Consider the following 22,173-nt stretch of genomic DNA (forward strand, 5'->3'; position numbering starts at 1 on the left):
GTGTGTTCAACATGTCTTCTGTTGAACATGTATTCTGTCCTCGGATAAACAGTAGTCTGTAACTGGGTCATATTGTTGCCAGAATATCTAAATATTTAGATTTTCTTTATTTCACCACATCACACACAGATGGACAGACTCAGATATTTTGGCAACAACTTTCTCACCATCCCTTCATCCTAGCTACCTGTCTTCAAAGTCAAAACACAGCTTTGGATTTGTTGTTGCAAATGGTTATTATGGAACTAAATTACAGAGCTTTTATTTAAAAGGTTGTGGGTCTGAAGATTGTTTTGTTTATTGAACAGACCTCTAAAATAGTAGATATGTAATGTCATTAATATACTGTAATGTATGAAAAAATGTCAGCAGTTCATTCAAACTAATATATTAACAACACACATGAATAGTTATAAAGCAAATGCAGGTTAATTTTATGAAATGTTTAATTTTTATAAATATTGATAGCAGATAAACCAGGTAGGATTAGCACAAAGTTTTCTAACTTCACTCTGAACCATAGTTTATAAAAAGCTGTGCACAAAACATTCAGCACACAAACAATAAAAAGTGACTTTATGTTGTAAAACTGTTCGAGAAGGACTCACAAATGAGAAAGAATAATTCGGAAGTAACTCTCGAGCATTAACATAGCCCATTTCAAACCGGCAGGTTCGGAACGGACAATATACTAGTATTAATTTAATATAATGAACATGACTCACCCTTTGAGAGTATATTGGATCATATCTTTCTATGTTTAGTAGCGGCTCCCTGACAGGTTCAGGGAGAGGACAGTTTTATTCTTAAAGTCTCCAGGCGGAAGTGTGTGTTGCTGACGGCGGAAGTCTGGCTCTTTACCGCAGTTTCGGCGGCTGACGCTCCTCCTTGCTCCTGAAGACCACGGGTTACAAAAGACGTTCCGTTATCAACAAAGAACTGCATCATCCCACTGTGAAAGGTATTTATTGAATGTGTGGAGTGTGGAAATTGTAAAAGTGTTCAATGAATGTGACGAAGCAGTAGACACGCTCTCCTTTCCACTGCTAACACTAGCTAGGCAATGAAAATACCCAAAATGGCTGGTGTTTGATGGTGAACGCAGGCAGGCCCCTTGTTTCTCGGTTTACGTGATGTTTTGTCCGAACAAAATGTCCTTTATGACGAAGTGGGCTACGTGGCTTGTGTTGTAGCAGACATGAAGGTTCAGACCCTCAGCTGTCAATGCGGACCCGGACCACATCAATACTGCATGCTCCATGCTGGGCCCGTCCTGCAGCCATCAGCACAGTGCATGTAGTTCATGGAGCTGACTGCGAAAGTGTAACTCCCTGATGACTGTGAACCTGCAAGAGCGATGTAGAGTGACAGGCAGGGTTTCCTCACTATAGCCTCCATTTGTGCTGTAATGTCTCTGTGAATCAGTGCTGACAGCATCTCCATTTCTGGGATGACAGCCAACGTCATTTATCACGTTCCTCACAGACACTGATATGTTGACTACTGCATGTACATGTGAGACCATAATTTAATGCAAAAAGGAATTACACCCAGTACCATCTGATTATGGCGGATCTAAGGACAAAACACACAGAAGAACGTAAAGGCAAGCTCTCATGAATGCAGACATTTAACATATAAGAATCAGAATCACTGTTTCCAGGGGGAAATTGTGTTTGTCACAATAGCTCCATGCAAGAGTATGGTGAAGTGTGTGTGCTAAAATGAAAGCACAATTGATAATTTAAAAGAACTTGCACCAACAACAATTGCTGTCAAGAAATTTGCGTAGATTGCATAATTTGCATCTTTTGTTAGAGTTGAAATATTTGAACTTCTGCGGAAAAATGTGCCTAGCAAAAGCCTGTCAGTGCTGAGAGTGAAACTCACTGGACTTGGGTTCTGGCACCAACACATGCAAGAAGGTGATCATACAGTACCTGCCACTGGTCAGCCTCCATATTGCGTTCTGCACTAGCAGCCGAGGCTAATGCTGGTAGTTTTCTTCAGTGTGATGGTCATGTGACAAATAAGCGGGAGTTATGTTAAGACAGAGAAGACCCATTCAGCAAGTCTTTGTGAGTGTCTCAGTTATCCATTTCTGCCCGTCTATACTATAGCATGGCCCAGCAGTTTTCAAACTTTTCTGTTTTAGGGGCTCTAAAACTCTAATGTGGATGTAGCCTATGAGATTCTCGTAGATTATGTCCCTTCCCTTGGTGATTCGATTTTGAAAAGTTTATCCCAGTCCTTCTGGTGCTGTCATATTGATGGAAGTTCACAGAGAGTGTCTTTGAACTTCCATCTTGAGGTCTCTTCACAGATGGTTCTTAGGGTTCAAGTGTGGGCTGTGGCAGGCGCCCTGAGAAAAAGAGGGAGAAGCCGAGCTAATCAATGTGCTCGATCGGCTTTACAATGAATAAAATTGTACAGAGCATCAGTATGCATGTGTCTCAGAAGGTGCACTTGGATGCTATAGCTGTATTTAGTCATTGTAGAATGCTTTCTACAGTACAGTTACAGGTTTTATAACCAAAGTAGTTTGAGTCTTTGAAGTCAACCTTTTTAATATGTCATACATATGTTTCTATGCCAGACAGGTAGCTTTATTTTCCTTTACTTTCTTTTCAATATTTTTGTGAAATGTCATTTCCTGCATCTGTCAACCTGCTACAGAGCACGCGTCAGACATTTAGAGACAACAATAATACCAGCAACAGCACCAACACCACACATCACCACCTTAAGCCTACAACACCTGTCGTAAAAAGTAATCTACATATAAGTCACCCTGACACACCGAGATTCAGTAATTTTTTCGTTCACAGTTTGTTCAAGAGTGCAATATATTTCAGACACAAATTATCTCAGAGTCCTGCTGGTTCTTAAGGATGGCACCCTTAACTGTCTTTCTGATAGTAAAAGCTTGTATAAAAGGGGATGTTAGATAGATATTGCCGTACAGGTCTTGCTGGTGTCAAACAATCTTGCTAGACAAAAAAAATATTTTATGCAGTTTATTTATATTATTCACAGACAATGAAAATTACCAGCTAGTGAAGCAGAAGGCTAGGATACTCTCCACAAAAGAGTGATAGAAGAGGACCAGCATATGTCTGTTCTAGTGTTGTCAGAATACCAAAATCTTTGTTTTGAAACCAATTTCAAAAGCGCATCGGCAACAGAAAGGCAGGGAACAACCACTGTTCAGTGGTACTCTTCTGTTATCTGTCGGATATGTTTTATTGTGAATTCATTTGTAGGAGTGGAAGATGCACTACTTCATACTGTAAAGCAGGGGTCTTCAAAGTTTTTCAGGCCAAGGTCCCCCAAACTGATGGCGAGATGGAGCAGGGACCCCCTACTATATAAATTGCATAAAATAGTGTTTATATTATTCTGGGCCTAGTGCCATGTATAAACATAGCTACCCTGTTATTGTGCATGCAATACTACCCTTGTGGGTAGTAGCATGCTAACATTAGAAAGGTGGCTCAGACACCTCGCAAATCCTCTCAGACTTGGATTTTTCAGTTACAGTAATGTTTTTTTTACATGCACAGTGTCTATTTCTCTGTAATTTTTAAAAAATCTAAGCAAAAAAAAGGCTAACAAACAAATTTTAAGTACAAATAAGACCATCTACGGAGTTTGGTCCGCCTTCTTTTATTTTTGAGCTTCGCGTTCTTTAGACGTGAGCATAAACGCGATCCGATTGGATAGTGCCTGTGCTTACGTATTTGCATGAAAGGTGCTGTGAATCGGTGCCCAGCTTGAGAGAGCTCCTGTGTGTAGCTGAATGTGTGCATTGCTGACTGAAAGATAACGTCTTCTGCCTGAATTTATCCGTTCCCTACGATATTTTGGACTCATGTTAATGTGTATTTAAAGATAATAAATAAAATCCCCCTGCAGTACCCCCGCGGACCCCCTGTTGAAGACCTCTGCTGTATAGTACTGGTATTTATTTAAGTACACAGGACTACTTTTGTACAAGGAAATACTGTAGTGCTGATCAGCAGCCAGTGTGAACAACTGAGAACTGCAACACGCAGTTGTTCCAAGGGGCGGCAGCCGGTGGGTCTGGTCGTCATTCATAAAGTACAGATACCAATAAAATTAGGTATTGTAAGATTTTTTAACGATTGGGTAGCCTGATACCTTTCTAGTATCTGTATACAGTGCAACACTACCCTCCACTCAGCCCAATTTGGGTTTAAGTGCATGATATTGAAAATAAGAGAGGGTGGATTCTGATGCCAAATGATGGTTAGGGCTTTTTTGCTGATGACGGTTGCAGGAGAGCATATTTTTTAACCAGATCTTGCAGTAATCTACTGCTCCTCTCTGTGTTTGTCAATCATTTGTGCTGTGCACTGCCAACCAAATCGAGCCAAACCATCTCCTCCGGCTTTCCATACAAACTAAGTTCAAACCTCGTTTTTACCCAGTACTGATGTTACTGTTTGGGTGGGGGAAAGTGTGTCAGTGAGAGAGAGAGAGAGAAGTGAGCAGTGGAGTCTGTGTGTTTGTGGCACTGTTACCTATCCCTCAAGTTCTGGGAATATCCTACAGAAGCTACGCAATTCTTTTAAGTAAACAAACCCTTATAGTTATAAATTTGGCCTGGGACAAACATGATCACTATAAGAAGTTTCCACTGTACTAGGATTTTGTCGGTGGAGGTGGCATGAAATCTGATGGGGTCTGTCTTGATTTTTTTTGTTGGAACAGCTCTGGAAAACCTATAATTGTACTCCCTCCTGATCAGTTTACTTTTTTGTTGAAACAAATAAGGGAGCATTTTCAAAGAAAGACCTTTTTTTTTTATTATTATTAATTGTCATGTGGCTTTTGACTTTAGCCTACTTAGTAAAAAAACTCGATATATTATAGATATAGTAATATCTATATATATATTCCCCTTTATCCTCCAACCTAGAAATGTAAGATTTTTGGTCCATACCTCCCAGCACTAAGGTGATTAAGTGTAGTTTTTGGAATAATTTTATTATATATCATGTTTTATTATATATCATGCCTAGATGCCCTTCTATCATGTCTAGATGTTAATGCGGCCTTATAATATTAATCTATTTTTGCTGCTTGGGTTTTTAATACTTTTCATTGATTCAGTGTTTTTGCAATGTTACTTGTGCTTTGTGCAATGTTGATTCTCCACCCTGAAAGTAAAGCATTATGGGCACACGTGTCGGCAGGAAAGAGAACTGGAAGCTGACCTCGTTTCTTTATGCTTCGACACATTTTAAGGGAAGATGCCACACAAGAAACGAGGAATGAGCCAACTTGTTACTCAAAAGTGATCGGGGAAAAAGGACTTCACCTGAAAGAAAATTTTGAAATCAGAAACTAAAGCTTGCTCCTCTGTAATAGTATATTTCTGCTTTCCACCTAACAGTCTTGCTGTGCACACAGACAGTTATTTGCACCTTGCTGCAACCCAGCGATTGGAACCCCGAGCAGCACTCTCCATTGCCAACAGCATCAGACGGAACAATTTCATACTTGGACCTGTAGCTGGTGCTGCTGCAGTAACAGCTCTCCATTTGGCTCAGATTGAAACTCAGGCCAAGTTTGCTCTCCAACAGTTTTCCTCTCTTGCAACTATAACTGTTGGCATCCAGTGTCACAACAACAGGCTTGCAGCAGCATTACCTCGTCAACTGGCCCTCCTGAGTCTGCTCAATAGACGAGAGGTGTCAGCTATTGGGTTTAACTTGGACACTAAAAGCAAAACCTACAAAACCACACAACAGTGTCTTCCTGCTCCCATGTACCACCACCACTCCCAGCAACAGGGGCCCCAGCCCTTCTCAAATGGACCCCAACCTCATCATCAGTCACATCCAAATCAACATCAGAGTCATACTCCCACTGATATGCTCACTCAGGTGATGGGTTTCCAATTTCCTCGTCCCACCCAGCTCCCCGAGGAGCTAGAGTCTGCCCTGGCTATCCGGGGTGCCAGGGACATGGACCACCGCCTCATTGACCGCATGAACACACAAAACCAACACCAGAACCAAGCTTCGGTTTCTGGGATCAGTCAACGTGGAACCTATGGCTCAACAACACTCACCTCTGATAGTCAGCCAGGTCACCAGCAAGACATAGACTGGTCAAGTTACCAACCTCCAACCAAACTGTTTGCTGCTCCTCCATGTAGTTCTAACCGGCAATCACATCGACAGGGACCTCAACAGCAGCCGGAGATCAACCAAGCTGGAACAAGCATACCAGGCTGGACTGTTGCTGTAAGTGACTCACCGTCCCCCCAAAGCCGAAATCCTCATGGTGGCAGGGGTGGTGGGGGGGAAGGTCAGAGTATGTACACACCAGAGAGTGCCGGAAGCATCTTGGCCAGTTTCGGACTTTCAAATGAGGACTTAGAAGTGCTGAGTCACTATCCTGATGATCAGCTAACCCCAGACACTTTACCATTCATACTACGTGACATCCAAATCAACAAGTCAGGCAAGCAGAAAACTGCGGCTTCTAACACCCCATCCTCGTTTTCACGCAGTATCCATGATATGCAACTGCCACCTGCTCACTCTTCAGAAGTAGCTCATTCACGCTCACCAGAAGTACCTAGCCTGCTTACCGTCACACAGACAGCAGGTAAAGTCATTGACTATGGTCATGCCAGTAGGGCAAAGGACGAGACAAATACCAGAAAAACTTTCAAAAGGGAGCCACTCTCCAATGAAAGGACAGTTAAAATGTACCCATCATCCACATCAGATCCAAAAGCAGATAAACCTGAAAGGCGTCAGGTTCATTTGGAAAACGCTGAAACAAGCAAGCATGGAGACCGGGACTATCGTAGAGCAAGAAGTGACCATCACAAGACAAATCGGTCACCTGGGAGAGAACTACCTCCCCCCTCCAAATCTCGTAATCTAGACAGAGACTACAGGCATGATCGACCCAAACCAAGGCCTTCATCTGAAACCAGGAGTGAGGATTCTTCAAGACGATCTCTCTCCTCTTCATCTGGCTCAAAACCACTATGCAGCAAGAAGTTACCTACCCCCACCATGATAAGTGATTTCTTGGCCGTGTGTCCAAAGGTGTATCCCCACACCTGCTCTCTGTGCCACACACAGTCAGATCAGGAAAAGGTGAGTGTCAACATGCCCGCTAGTAATATCCCAAGAGTTTTGAGAGAAATACCTTCACATATTAAATATTATTCGGTAATCTTTCTTCACCAGTTCTCAAATCAGTGACATTAATGCTCATCTTACTGAAATACTTGCATTGCAATATGGTAGTGCAGTTCCTCTATATGAACTGTCATTAAAAAATGAAAACATTTGGGGGGAAAAGCTTTTTGGCATGTGCAAAAAATCTGGACACCCTAATACTTGGTATCTACTTAGTTGATTTTTTTATGCTAATAATTGGTGACCTTTGGCTGCCACACAACACCAAAGCAGAATATTTTCGCGCTCATGCTTAACAAATGGCCCAAAACGGGTTACCTCAATAATAAATCAGTAGTGTGGCCAAAGTTTTGCACTCAACTTGTAAAAAAATTCAAAGTTTTATTTTCTATTTATAAGTGAATTTCCTTAAATTATAAAAATATAACAGTTAACAATTGAAGAATAGCTATACACTGAAAAAAACATCACAATTAAATTAAGAATACCCGAATTTATCCAGCATCCACATACTATTACCTACCCAATCTATCTAAAATCCTATAAAAGGCAAAGTTCAATCATTTATATCTGGAAAACACTCCAGAAGATCAAAAAGTTTCACCCACATCCCTACTTTTTAAACATCTGGGTCCTCCACTCATTTCATCAAATGAAACTGCTGTTGTCTTTCTCACTGATGTTCTTTTCTGTTCTATGACCATTCGAAGTACATAGGTTAATAACAAAATGCATCAGATTGGTATTCAGATGCTGTTTTTTGGGGAATTTAAAGAGTGTGACATGAGTTAATAAGTGATGGGGATGATGTCTACAATATACAATAATCAATAACGATCACTTTATTTTTGACAGTTCAATGAAAAACTGACCAGAGGAATTGTCAGGGAATCATTTTCTTAGTTCAGCATTAATAACTGTTAAACAAACTCCTTGTAGAAAATACTTTGAGTTTTTAGTGCTTTCGTGCATTGCTCTGGTGATTGACTACACATACAAGAAACTCAGGTTTAAAGTGGTTTGTATAAAAATCTAATAGAGTTGGACTGTCTTCATTTTCCACCATGCCAAGTGTGGAATAGTTTGAAGATCAGACAAATGGAATTTCTTTAGTCTTTCATTCTTACTTTTTCTCATTAAATTAATTTCAGTTTTTATATCAATGAATAAACATTTTCTCCATCAAAATTCAATTACATGTCATGACCTATGAGAATGTGAGAAGGTTTCAGTTAAGATGACTTTTGAAGGCTCTATAAGGCTACTAACCCTAAACCTCTAGGTTTAGAAAAGTTGTTTCTATTATTTTGAAGTAAAGGCTGTGAAATTCACGTGTTATTGACATCTTCTTAGTTGATGAGTGGATATGGGTGTTCTAAACGAAATGTCCTCTTTCGGCCTTTGAGCATAGAAAGTTAAACAACAGCATCTATTTGTTTTTCTGTTTGTTTCTGCCAGTGATATGTTTTCATTCTGAAGATAGGGGAAAGTAGAATAGACATAGTGCACCGTCAAGAACATGCCAAAGCATTGTCTTGTATTTCTACTATTGGCTGTGACATAGTAGTTGGGGTTCAGGAATTGGCTCCCAATATTGAGTCTAGGGTTTTCACACCATGTACAATATTATACCAGACAGCAAATATTTACTTGAGCTTGTGTCTCAGAATATTACTGTAAATACATAAGTTAACTTGTCTCTTACATTTTGGTAATCTTGTATCCTGATACATGTGGATGCTGAATCTAGCTTTGCTAGCTAGCATTTAAGTTTTCCAGACCTTGACATCTTCCTCCCATTTGTCGTTTTTCTTCAGGACTGGGTTGACCATGTTAACACCGTCAACCACACTGCTGCTTGTAGAGACCTGCGTAACAAGTGAGTCCCTTTTTAAATGTGCTGCTGAAGCTTTGCAACTACACTTTAGTTTAAGCCATTTTCAGACATGAACTTAAGTTTGTCTTTCACACATTGAACAACGCTGCAGGAGTTAGTCAGATCTCTATAAGATCACATTAGCTCCTCTAAATTTATCAAGGATCACTCATGAACAGTGTTTGTTGCACATTGCTCACTTATAAAAACCTGCTACCTTTTTGGTTATAGCTTCAAATCAGTGGGTTCTGAATCAATTAACTTTCGTTCAAAATTCTACAAATGGTCTGAAATCAGAGTGCCAAAGCAGAACTGTTACATGTTGTTGAAAAAAGTGGCATCAGATAACAATTCATAATTAAAATGTAAAGTTTATTGCAGCAGATTTTGATAATGAAAAAAACATTGGCACATGCTTTAAATGTGCTTTTTTGTCATTGTTAAGAACTTATTCTCTGGGTTTTAAAAGCTCCTGGCCAATATATAGGCAAACTATTGCCTCTGTACTCATCCAGAAGACACAGACAACATGAGTGATGTGTGTGTTTCTGTCTGCACAGCAGCCATTTACCAACTCTCTTACACAACTTGAAATCAACTTGTTTTTGGGGAACAGTAGCCTTGTTGATTTTATACTGGAATGTATTGATATTTATGTTAAAATGACATGTGTTGTGATAGTCAAACATATAACTGATGTGTAGGCTGCAAAAAAAGAATTATTTCTGAGTGGCCTTGGTACTAAAAACCACAATTTCCTTCTAAATATTATCAGACTTACTGTTCAATCTAGATTTTTAAAAGCAATGCTTTGATACATTCAGTTGACATTTTTTATTATGTATTTTTTGTATTATGTTTAGAAGATGTTTGACATGCTAATGAATGCTAATGTGTCTCTGAAGGTACCCTGACTGGAAACCAAATCTATCAAGGTCAGTTGGATTCTTGATCTTTTAAATAGTTTGTCAGTGATATCCATCCGCTAGTGGGAAATACTCATTTTATTTTGCTGGTTTTGAATAAAAAGACATAAAAGGAGAAAAAAAAACACAGATTTTCCCAACTGTCGGTGTTAAAGCAGTTTTTGTCGCAATTTACGTCTATAATTGCACTGTTTCTGTCTGGCAATGAAAATTGTCTGTCATCTAGTCGAAGTGGACGATATGGCAGCCAATCTCCATCCCAATCCACGACTCGATCCCACTCTAGTTCTACGAGCCCAGGCCCTCTCAACAAACACAGAGTGGGCACTCATCCCAACCGGCCACATGGGAAACTTTACACCCCTCTCCATCATCCCCGCTACAACCATTATTCAGGTAAGCTGTATGCCAGAGAAAAGACTTAACGTGTAAAAAGTGGCAAATTAACTTTATTAAATATATACCCGCACAGTCAAAAGTCATGTGTATTCTGAGCTGTTTGTCAGTAGCTTGTATCATTTTTAAAAAGTGGTGTTGTTGCTTAATGTTCTTTGGGACCAGTTAATAACACAGTGGTACATACATATAAACTGTTTCTACTGCTTAAAAGTACCTCAGTATTTTACCTTCAGTGGATGAAGAGAGGTTGTTCAAATGTTGTCCAAACTTTCCTGCCTCGACAAACCATTATACATTAATGCAGAAAAACGAGATTTATGCATATGGTTCCTTAAGTTGTCTTATTAGTGGATTGTCACCATTAAATGGCTCCATGTACAGTAGTATATATGCGTCAAAACTCACCCTTTCTCCCTTGCTATCCTTTCTAAGAACACAGCAATCGGATGGACAGTCCCTGTGGCTCACATCGAATCTACAGAGTGAATCGTCCTGAGAAGAGGGAATCATCAGGTTAGTCAGTGTAATTTTTTTTTTAATATTTATTATTTATTCATTTTTATTTTCTTCTTCCTCTCAAAATTGTGCAAATGGGTTGTCACATCAACAACCCTACTCACTTACATTGAATCCTGCAGAGGATCTGCTGGTGTGTTCTTACATCAGCTTCTTAAGACATTATGCCCATTTTCATCTTATTTATATTTTATTTTAATTTCTTCAAACAAAACTTCCAACAAAACTTTGAGTACTTATTTCTTCAAACCTGCCTGGGGACAGTATATTAAGTTTTTAGCAATTTGTCTTTGAGAGCGAACATGGGGGGTAGAGAGCTGCAGGACATGCAACAGACGTCTTCAGGCAGAATTTAAAATGAACTTCAGTCATGTGTTTATATAGTAAATCATCCCCTGTACATTTTTGCTGATGTATACAACATACCCTGGTTTCACAAACCTGCATAAGCTAACATAAGCAGGGTCAGTGAGAAGTTGTTATATTGTTGTACATTTAGAGGCTTTAAATGACCAATACCTCGCTGGCTTTAACTTTTTGAATTTAGGGATCTAATTGTTTCTCTATTTTCAATTTTCTTGTCAATTTACTTAATAGAATTGCATCATTGATTAATATTTCTTAAAATTTTCTTTTTGCTAAGCTGTCCCCCTCCCTTTGATTTATGGTGTGTGTACAGGGGTTTCCTCTAGAAGTGGTGATAAGCATCCACACAATGATTCAACCAAGCGCGTCACCAGTCAACATCCATCCTCCTCTAAGATTGGTCACATCTCCAAACATGGACCATCACAATCCAAAATTGTCAAGAGTGGGACCAGGACTGGAACTAAGATGCCTTCGACTGCAAGTGCAAAGGTCACTGACCCAGTGAGTGTTTTTTCCCCTCTAGTTGTATAAAAACTGTTGAGGGCAAACCAAAGGGAATACCAATTGGTATTGAATTATTCCTGTCTCACTTGAAATGTTCCTTTGGCTCGCTCAGTTCTGTCTCACAAAGAGCCACATTGTCGTTTTCAGAGTTGTGTACTTGATCAATGTAGTAAAATCTTGGAATGGTTTTCCACAAAAAACTAACCAGAACCTTTTTTTTGGTTTCTAGTCTGTCAAAACTCCGCAACCCAAAAAGAAGAAGAAAATGGTTACTCCAGCCTCTCAACACTCATCTGTTGCAGAGCGTCTGGTTTATCTGACAGGCATCCCAAAGGACGCCTCAGAGCAGGAAGTTACTGACTTGCTTGGTTCCTTTGGCAAGATCAACAATGTGATCCTTATGCCATGCTCTGATGAAGAGAGTGATTCGAGTGAAGGAAAAAAGGTGTTGACTTAATTACATAAAATGTTTATTGATACATTTTGCAGATGACTGATCTGATAATATGTAGCAATAGTGAATATAACAATAAGAGCTAAGAAGTAAAAGCTAAAAGTATTATGTTAATGTTGTTACGTAGTCATGTAGCAAACTTTCCAGGCTGAAATGTATATTTTTTTTTTATTGGTCCCATTTGTAATTTTTTCATAAAATTCTACATTTTCACCATAAATGTGGCCTAATTGGATTAGCAGTTGGTGTATTCATCTGCCATTACTGAGTCATAAGTAATTGCTGTGTATATGTTGGTCTGTAAATGTTTCTTGGCTCTATGTTGCAGAATGTCATTATCATCACCACTTTGTCTTCCTCCTCTGTTGCAGGCATCTGTTTGCATGGTGAAGGCAGAAGATGCCCAGGCACTGGCTTACTCCAAAAATCTCTCCATCAGAGACCAGCAAATCACTGCTTCAACAGCCAAGGTACCATTTGCAAAACATGCATGTGATTTTATTCGATCAACCTGGGCAAACATAGAAAACATAAATCTTCCATAAAAGGTTGAAATTACATTTATTTCAATTGAGTGTCAAATGCAATTAAAAGCAGTTTTTTTTCAGTTCCTCTGTTAATTTTGTAGATCATGTGTATTTTGTCTTATTAACACTCTGACTAAACATTTATTTTAGAAACCCGAAGAAGGGCAATCTTCTGATAGCAGCAGCAGGTTTGTCCCAGCTATCACCTTTTTCTTTTGAACCTTTTTGATATGCTGCACACTCATCCGGCTATCTTCGAACCTGCTTTATGTCTGACTTCACAGCAAACATGGCACAGGACAGAAAAAGGGCACTGCTGGGGAAGATACAGGTAGGACAACAAAATGCCGTTACTGGTATATTCAAATCTATCATTGTCAAGACAGGCTCAGTATATCAACTTATAACGACGACAATCTTAACTATACTTGATTGCTGTATTAAATATGCCATTTCTATAACTGAGGTACATTACGTTAACTCCATTACATTACGATCGTCTCTGTCCCTCTTCGCACACAAACTGGTAATCACATGTATTTACGCTGAATGCGTCTCTTTAGCTTTGGCTGAGGGGTATAGCGGTCATCCACCAACCTGATGGTCGGCTGTTCGATCCCCAGTCTTTCCCATCTGCATGCCGAAGTGTCCTTGTGCAAGATGCTGAAGCCAGAAATGCCCTTCATAGATCATGATGCTAACAGATGCATTATATGAATGCATGTGTGAATGGGTAAAACTGTACTGTAAAGAGCTTTGAGTGGTCATCAAGACAAAAAAAGCGCTATATAAATACAAAACCATCTTTATCATTGGCTGTTCCTGTTGTCTGTCAAAAGTTGGATGGAATGAGTTCTATCGACGTTGTATCGACTATTACTTATATTTCTATCTAGGGAATGATTATATCGCACTAATTATCTATCGTCCAGCCCTAGTGTAATCATGGCAAGGGGTAAGCTTGTGATGTCAGGCTTTTATGGGGTTAGTTTTTTTTTTTATTACCAAACATACTGACTGTTTTCCCCGACCTCTTCTGCCTCTCTTATTTACCCACTGCAGGAAATGAGACTGACGAGAAGACTTCAGATGAGGTACATGATCCACACATACATTAACACACTTTGTAAAATATAAATTTAAACTTTGTGGAAAGAACTGTTAAAGGCTGTTAAACTCTATAAAAACTCTACAAATGAAAGGTAACAATGTTTAACATTTGAGAAAAAAAAAGTTTGAACGTCAGATTCTATCTTTTTTATGAGAAATATTAATAGAACAGGAAATGTATCCAAGGGTCTCCTAAACTTTGCACACAAATCCATTGTGCTGAACTATAACAAATTAGGAGTTAAATGTCTAAATTGGCTTTAATTCTTTGTTAAACAATATCAGTATTCAGGCATCTCCCTCACAAGGGCGGCTGTGGCTGAGGGGTAAAGTGGTTGGCAGTTCGATCCCCAGTCTGACCCATCTGCATGCCGAAGTGTCTTTTGGCAAGATGCTGAACCCCGAATGGCCCACCATAGAATAACAAAGTGCTGTGAATACATGCACTGTATGAATATGTGTGTGAATGGGTGAATTTAAAACTGTACTGTAAAGCGCTTTGAGGCGTCATCAAGACTAGAAAAGCACTATATAAATACATGTACATAATTACATTTCCAACAGAAAGGTGTGGTGTTGATCTCAGGACTCTCCGAGAATTGCTGCTCAGAGAGTGACATCATCAAGCTGATTCAGCCCTTTGGGACTCCCTCTGACATTATCCTGGCAACACAGATCCGAAAGGTAATAACACGGTTTCATCAAAAGGGACAAAAATAAATGGTAGTTAATTTTGTAATTGATTTACAAATAAAAACATGCCCTGGAGCTATTTTCAGGACTTTTAAGGCCATTTCCAAATACATTTGTTGACAATGACATGCACAACATTAACAACCTGTTTGTTGTATGTTAGGCCCTTGTGTTAGTGCCAGACATGGAGCTTGCTCAGGAGATAGTGAAAGTCCACAGCTTCATGCCTGCAAAGATCGGAGACTCCGAGCTGAAGATCATCCTTGTCAAACAGCGTGTTGGACTCAGCACACCGGTACCACTCTTTTCATTAACCTAAATCTTTGTTTGTGTATTCATCATCTTTTCTCATCTGTTTCTCTTTTACCATTTTTTCTGATCATTATTTTGAGTTCTGTGTTGTACCTCACTGTGGAATTTCACTCACTAGTTCAATAGAAAATTTGTATTTTGTTTCCCTTTTCATTGAACATTGAACTCTGAGCTATAACGTCTTTTCAAAGGTGGCCCTCTACAATCTAATGATGGAGTCTGTGGACCCTTCAGTGAGTATTAGTGCACTCACACTGTTTATTTCTGTGCAGTTCATCTTTTTTTTATTTAAGTGTCAGTTCAAGTGAATAAACTACATAAAAATGTAACAAAGATGGCCAAAATTCAGTTCTTTATCTATAATAAATCAACTCATTTTTGATTCAATATTGTATATTTGATGTAAATAAAAATTTTAGTGCTTTACTGTAATTTAGCTGAAATGTACTGTGAAACTAAAACTGAATTATTCAGTATTTCATTTATTTCCTTGAGGTGGCTGTGGCTCAGGGGGTAGAGAGGTCGCATGCTGAAATGTCCTGGGTTCAGCGCAACATACTAAAACCCAAATTGCCCTTTCTCACAGAGGAAGTACTGCACAGTGATGCAGTGTATGCATTTATTTGAATGGTTGAATGCAAAAACCTCACTGTTAAGCACTTTGAATGCTCAGACTAGAATTGAGGTTAATGGCGACCGCTTTTTCAAACGTAGTTTCCTCCAAGTGTCTGTATGCTCCGACATATGGGTACTTGTTCTTAGCATAAGTGGCTGCTGTTATCCTCCTTAAGAGCCACTTTAACATGCTGTTGTGCAATAGTAGGAGTAGAATTGACGTTGGCTAATTATTAATAATCATGAAATATGATTATTAAAATAACAATTATTTCTTAAAAATAATCAAAAATGATAAAGCTATTAATTAAGAATAGTAACACATTTAATTAGAAATGATACGGTTATCCATTAATAATAGTTAAAATAATTAATGAAAACAATAAAATTATCAATTAAGAATAATACAAATCTGTAATCATTGCTTATTGTCGCGGGGCACCACCCTGGTTACAGGGACCAACAATTCAATCTTTAAATATCAGTCTCAATGATATAGGTTATATTAATAATCTCAATATTTAGTATTCAGTGTTTCCCCCAGTAAATGTCTCAGTCAAGGTGGTAAGCAGGCGGCGGTGCTGTTGGCGCGGCGCGTAGCGGCGCGGCGAAAATTTTTGGGGGTATTTTGCTCAAAGATGCCAGTACGCATGAATGAAATAAACAACTGTTTATTTCAATATAAATAAACAACAGTAGGTACAAATGTTGTGGAAAACATGCAGGCACTACAAAATAGGGTTTAAGCCGGTTTTTAAGAAAAATCAAGCTGCCTCGGAAGATGACAGTTTGTGATGTCGGATTCCGTTCAAATTAACCGCCTATTCATTGTGGACGGCAAGAAAAAAAAAGTTTTCGCTCATGCGCACCTGATTCTGTATGATTTAACATGTACGCAAATAAGCATCATTCTTTGTGCCTTATTTACGTAAATGGTATGCCACATAAGCCTTTACGTTACATATCATTCATGGACCAATTAAAATCGAGATATTACTAGACATTTACGCAGCTTAAGGCCAATGTATGCTACTCCGAGTCCGTTGCGGACTGACGGAGCGGACGGACCCTTTTTGATTTATAGTTCTACGAGCCTTTTTGTTGTGAAAACAATTCACCGCCAGAACAGTAGATGGCGCAACTGAAGTCGAGCTTAGAGAAGCCTACCTCATGAGGTATATAGAAGAAGTCCACGCTGGTTTATTTACGTCCTCCCGGCTCCTCACACACAGTGAACGATGGCAGCTAACAGAAAAAGGATGTTGATGACGCGACAGTTTTTGCTGAATAAAGTGACACCCAGCGGGTCATAATGCTTATGTTATCGTGTCTTAACGCAGCGGTTCCCCGGTCTTGTTTCCAAACTGCGTTGCTAATTCAACAGCTGCAACAGCTTGAAGCTACACGGAGGCAGCTAGCTTCCCCCCAGCTTCCACACACAGTCAGCAGGGACACCCGATACTAACTACTACCGTTAGTTAGTATCGATCTAAAGTGTTTGCTTCTAACCTGACGGTGTTTGAGAGAGTGTCATGAGCCGTGGGATTAAAGTCAGCGGGTTTTTGCGCTGTTCCCACCGCAGTTAGCATGGTGGTTAGCCCGCTAGCCTCGTTATGAAAGTTCGTTATAACAGTATGTGACCGTACACACGTGCCGTAAGTGCTCTAACCAGCCACCGTCAGCCGGACAACGCCGCTGGCTTAACACACTTGTCACATTAATTATAGAGTCGTAGTTGTGATTTTGGTTTATTGTGATGTACGATGTACGAACAGGAAGTTTCCATTCCGAAATGCTGGCGTTAGCGGACCAATCACAGCCAAGGGCTATCCGTGGGCTCTCCGCCATTTCGACGTGTAGTTAGAAAAAGGAGAGCTGCACGAAAAGCTCTCCGAGGAGCCGCGGAGAGGCACGGAGAGGGCGTTCCACGTTGGAGAAGGCGGTCCTATCTGTCCGTTATGCTGTAGTCCTACATAATGATGAATGCTGTCTTTTATTTTTAAGTTGAATAGAAGTAGTACCGGTAGTTTGAATCGGCGAAGGTTTGACTTGTTGCCTTACGTTTATTCTGCCCTCGGTGTGAGGGACGGGTCCGTTAAGTCGATGGATGCGATGTTTAATCATTTAGACCAAACTACAGTAGGCTACGGGCAAACCTGAAGTCACCGTCGTGACATTTCATATACGTCCCGTCTGTGTGTGAGTGAGTGAGTGAGTGAGTGAGTGAGAGAGAAAGAAAGAAAGAAAGGGAGGAACTTATTTGAAATCGGCCGTGCGTGCCTGTTTGTTGTTTATTGTTTTTGATTTAACAATATATAGGTTTAGAGAAATCTGGCTTTCAGAACTCAGTGCCTACCCACTCACTGACCTCACCGCACGTCACTGGCGGTAGATTGACAGGTGACTATGATAGACTATGCAACAATATAATCAACCACCAGATGTCGCCGTCTCAATTACACTCAAAAAACTTTATTGGCACGACTAATGTTGTAAACAGTATTACCTGAGTATTATCAATGCCATTTTTTTCAACTTTTTTTTTTTTTTTTTTTTTTTTTCAATACATTGGTAGTCAAGGCGGGGCCCTAGTCTTGTTAAGGCGGCCGCCTTAACAAGATAGTGCTGGGGGAAACCCTGGTATTAATGATTATATAATAAACAATGAAGGGTTTTAAGTTCGAACACAGGCTATAGTAATCCAGCTGTATACACATACATATGCACAAATAATCACAGCAATACAAATACTTTAATTACAAAAGTATTTATTAAAAAGGGGAAATAAAGTTAATGTTATTTCAATGATTCTTCATTTAACAAACTCCAATATTTCAAAGATGGTAACAACAGCAGCAGCACTTATCACAATTGTCACACATGTAATACGGAGTATCTATGTGTGTGTGTGTGGTCGTGTGTGTCTGCCTGTCTGTGTGTGTGTGTGTGTGGAAGAAAGAGAAAGGGGAGTGGCTATGGCGTAATGACGTGGTGACGTCCTCTGGCCGAATTCAAGGTGATGTTACATTCACGTACTTCCAAGATGGAGGTTACCTTAGTGAAGCCACGTTGCGAAAAGCAAAATGGCTGCTGGTCACTGACCTTAACAAAGGGAATCTTTAAGACAAAGAGATTTCTTATCTCGTGGTTTTGGCGCCGAATGGCGTCGAGATGTATAAATGCTCGTTAAATCTAGATTTCTCCATGTAACATGAAATGTATAAATGTAGGTCGGGACGTGTGTACAAACAGGTTTAGGAGGAGAGAGAGAGAGAGAGAGAGAGAGAGAGAGAGAGATATCAGGAAACATCGTCAGAGACAACTACTAGCAAAGCAGGCAGTCCAGTTACGTGAGATTTATCTTTTAACAGATGTAAATCTCCGCACAATATCTCTGACGGTAACACGCAAAAAGGAAGCGCCGGCTCTGTACCGCGCTCTTCTCAAAAACACAGTAAACAAAGGAACCGGATGTGTCGTCTCGGCCCGCCGTGTAGCACGGCTAAAAACAGATCAGCGATCTACAAACAAACATACAGTCAAACAAATGACACGCTAAGTATTTAAACTAGTCTCTGCCCAGACAATAAAGCCTCTTACTGTGACCTCCGCGGTGTTGCTTGCGCGTGGGGCGCGGATTTCCCGGAAGTCCAGTGAATCTGTCGTTAAACTTCAGGATGCGTGCGAACGGGCGGATTCCTGGAAAACAAATCAGTGTCCTGGCCTCTTAAGCGGTGCTCCGGTGGGTCTCGTGGTTGCAACGGAGGTCAGCGCTGGACCGAAAAGAGCGAAGTCTCTTGCTCTTGGAACGAAATTCGGCTTCGTCTCTTCTGCAGGGATGAGCAGCGGTTGACGCAGCTGTGGATTTGGAAAGAAAGTCTCCGAGCTCGGCCAGCGAGCGAGTGATTTCCTGTGCACGGCCTTTTCAAGATAAAAACAAAAATAGTCTCTATCAAAGTAAGATCAGACTTAAGATAAAAGAAAATGAAAGAAATGAAAGAAAATAACTCTGGTTGCCCCCTTTAGCAACTAAATCATCTGGAAAGACCCGGAGGGGTCTGTTGACGTCTTCAGAGCAGGGAAAATGGCAGCGATTATTGATGTCTCAGTGGTTTTATTCGACCTGAGAGGTTCTGCCTCCTTGAGGTGCTGGTCATAGGATGATGCTGGCTTTAAGCCAATTGAGTGTCAGAGTTGGACCTCAGTGGGCGGGGCTTGGAACTCAGCGGGGGTCCTGAAGGCGCTTCAGGACATTTTCCAACCACCAGGGGGAGATTCTCAGGCCTGCTGGAGAATGTTTTCCCTCCAAAAGTTTTACAACCCTTTGTCCTCACTGTCGGCTCCAGTGTCTGGTGCTCAGCCTCTGGACTGTGGCCCAACAATGCACACACCACACCTATGTTTAGATGCTACCGGAAATTACAATACACACAACAGAGAGAAAGCTTGTTCATTGCTGAAATTCCAGCAGTTCTAAGAGTGCTATAGTTTTGTGGACACTTCACCCACCCCTCCATTGGCATAGTGTTGTAAAGACAATGAGTGAATTTTTATATTTTGGGTAAACTCCCTTTTAAGTTGAGCTCAAAATTTACTTTGTTGATCATCTATCCTTTATATTAAACATAAAAATGTACTTTCATCCTTTTCTTTGCGAATACAGAATTCAGACAAACGAACAGCCAGGCAGGAGCGCTTGCCACTACATGGTGTGCTGCTCCCCTCCCTGCTTTTCCACTCACGCTGTTTTTTTCGCCGTCGATCACAACACACACAACTCGCCTCCTTCACTTTACGGCTGGTTGAGAGTGAGAGCCAGTCAGCTAGGCCGCTGAATGCTTTGGGGGAAGGACTGAATTGCGCATGCGCGTCTCTTTTGAAAAAAACCCGCCAAATAATCGTTTCAACTCGATTAAATATCAGTTTGGAGATCGTTTGACCCAATAATCGTAATCACGATTAAATTTCGATTAATCGAGCAGCCCTATATTAATGTTACAACTCTGCTTTTCACATTTGGATAAGTAAGCACAATCCTTTCCTCGGACCTCTGCGGCAAAAACTACTGTCGAATGTTTATTTACTTTGATCGAAAAGCACATTCAATTAAACGAAAAAGTATTTTGCAGGAAGTCAATGAGCTTTGATGTCATTATTTACTAAGGGTAATAAATATGTCTAAACACACCATGTGGGAGTAAACCACTGGCTAATAAGGGAGTGTATGTCTTTCTTAATCTGCAGGAATCTCCAGTTCCAGTTTGCTGGAACAGCCTCTTGGTGATCAGTAATGTTCCCAACACACCCTCTTGCTCCTCTGAGGTCCAGAAACTGGTGCAACGCTTTGGCACCGTCATCAATACTCTAGTGCTCAACAATATGGTGAGATGTTTCAGTGTGTGCAGTTAACAAACATGCTTTTCCCTTTTGCGTTTTATTCATGTCCTCAGGCACAGCTGTTGTCTCCTCTCCAAATCTGTGTCACATGATTTGTAATTACAAGAAATTTCACCTGGTGTGTTTATGCCCTGCCTCTCTCTGCGTAGGTCATTTGTGAAATGGCAACAGCAGCAATGGCCTTGTCTGTTTACAAACGCTTCCATACGTTTCCGTGCATCATACAGAACAATCCACTGTTCTTCTCACGCAAGCCAGACCCAAAGGCCAACACACAGACAAAAGTCATCACTGCTTACTTGGATTCAGCAGAGGTAGGAAAGTTTTTAATCATTGAAGAAATGTGTTCATTATCCAATTAGGCCCATTTTCTCTTACTAGTTATGCAGCATCAACTCAACACCTGGATGAATGCCTTTAATATTGCACTGCTCAATACCGTCTTGTGTCCTGTCTTAGGATTTATCTCCAAATGGCAAGCGCAGACAATCTGCAGCGGCGGCCGATGAAGAGCAGATGTCCCAAAAAGAGAAGTCTAAATGTCTGTTGGAAGTGACGGTAAAAGATGCTGCCGAAATGAATAAGAAAATGAGTACAGAGGAAACAGTCGGCAAAGAAGAGGCTTTGGAAAGAAGTGACAGCAAAGACAAAATTCAAGAAGAAGAGCTAGCCAGTACTGTTTGTGACTCCTTGGCTACACCAGACTTCAAACCAGAAGCAGCCTCCAATTCTGACGCAGGAGAAACATCAGCTGGGAAAACTGTCTCGGAGGAAAAAGAGGAGAAGAAAGTAGTTGATGCATCTGAAGCAGGAAATGACAAGACAGTAGTTGGTGAAGAGACAAAGCTGATGAGTGCTGATGACAAAGTGGCCTCTGGGAGACAGTCATGCAGACAGAACTTCCAAAAGTAAATTATTTGCCAATCATGTCATTCAGGTGTTGTTTGAGCCAGATTTCTCTCCTGTTTAGACTGAGCCTTGATTTTCCTGTTTCACCAGGTTACTCAAGAAATGGTTAACACACTGCTTGTGGAGTGCCGAACAAGAACCATGAGACATCCTGACTATGTTGCAGCTTCCACCTCTGGAGTAGAAGGGGAAACGCCAATGGAGCAGGGTGAAAAACCTGTAGAAGACACCAAAGAGCAGGCCAAGAACAGCACAGATGAGGAGACACAGCTGCAGGAGAGGGAGCAGACTGAGAGGGAAGCAAGAAAGGAGAAAGAGAGGAAGGAGAAGAGAGCATGGGAGAGGGAGCACAGAGCTAAGAGGGAGAGGGATGAAA

At 40.5% G+C, this 22,173-nt stretch overlaps 1 protein-coding gene across 2 annotated transcripts; it reads left to right on the forward strand.

The window, feature by feature from the left end:
- Positions 1-831: 831 nt before the first annotated feature.
- LOC133953644 (zinc finger protein 638-like) lies at positions 832-22,082 on the forward strand. 2 transcript variants are annotated; one of them, XM_062387673.1, is made up of 19 exons: positions 832-961; positions 5,420-7,145; positions 9,008-9,069; positions 9,972-10,001; positions 10,219-10,388; positions 10,824-10,904; positions 11,587-11,777; positions 12,010-12,225; positions 12,606-12,704; positions 12,912-12,949; positions 13,046-13,092; positions 13,824-13,855; positions 14,436-14,555; positions 14,728-14,859; positions 15,068-15,109; positions 20,736-20,873; positions 21,038-21,202; positions 21,348-21,796; positions 21,888-22,082. In XM_062387673.1, the coding sequence occupies exons 2-19, from the start codon at positions 5,793-5,795 to the stop codon at positions 21,940-21,942; spliced, it is 3,420 nt and encodes a 1,139-aa protein (XP_062243657.1). In that variant the 5' UTR covers positions 832-961; positions 5,420-5,792; the 3' UTR covers positions 21,943-22,082. The 2 variants fall into 2 exon arrangements, with proteins under 2 accessions (XP_062243657.1, XP_062243658.1); XM_062387674.1 differs by having other exon boundaries at positions 841-961; positions 5,437-7,145.
- Positions 22,083-22,173: the final 91 nt, after the last annotated feature.

This window comes from Platichthys flesus, chromosome 5 (genome assembly GCF_949316205.1).
Source record: "Platichthys flesus chromosome 5, fPlaFle2.1, whole genome shotgun sequence".
NCBI classification, from domain to species: Eukaryota; Metazoa; Chordata; class Actinopteri; order Pleuronectiformes; family Pleuronectidae; genus Platichthys; species Platichthys flesus.

Bases quoted from the DNA above. Each gene is read 5' to 3' on its own strand.
- LOC133953644 (XM_062387673.1), top strand. From the start codon at position 5,793: ATGTACCACCACCACTCCCAGCAACAGGGGCCCCAGCCCTTCTCAAAT. The intron at 14,556-14,727 runs GTAATAACACGG...GTTGTATGTTAG, and splicing joins TGGCAACACAGATCCGAAAG to GCCCTTGTGTTAGTGCCAGA. The intron at 15,110-20,735 runs GTGAGTATTAGT...CTTAATCTGCAG, and splicing joins TGGAGTCTGTGGACCCTTCA to GAATCTCCAGTTCCAGTTTG.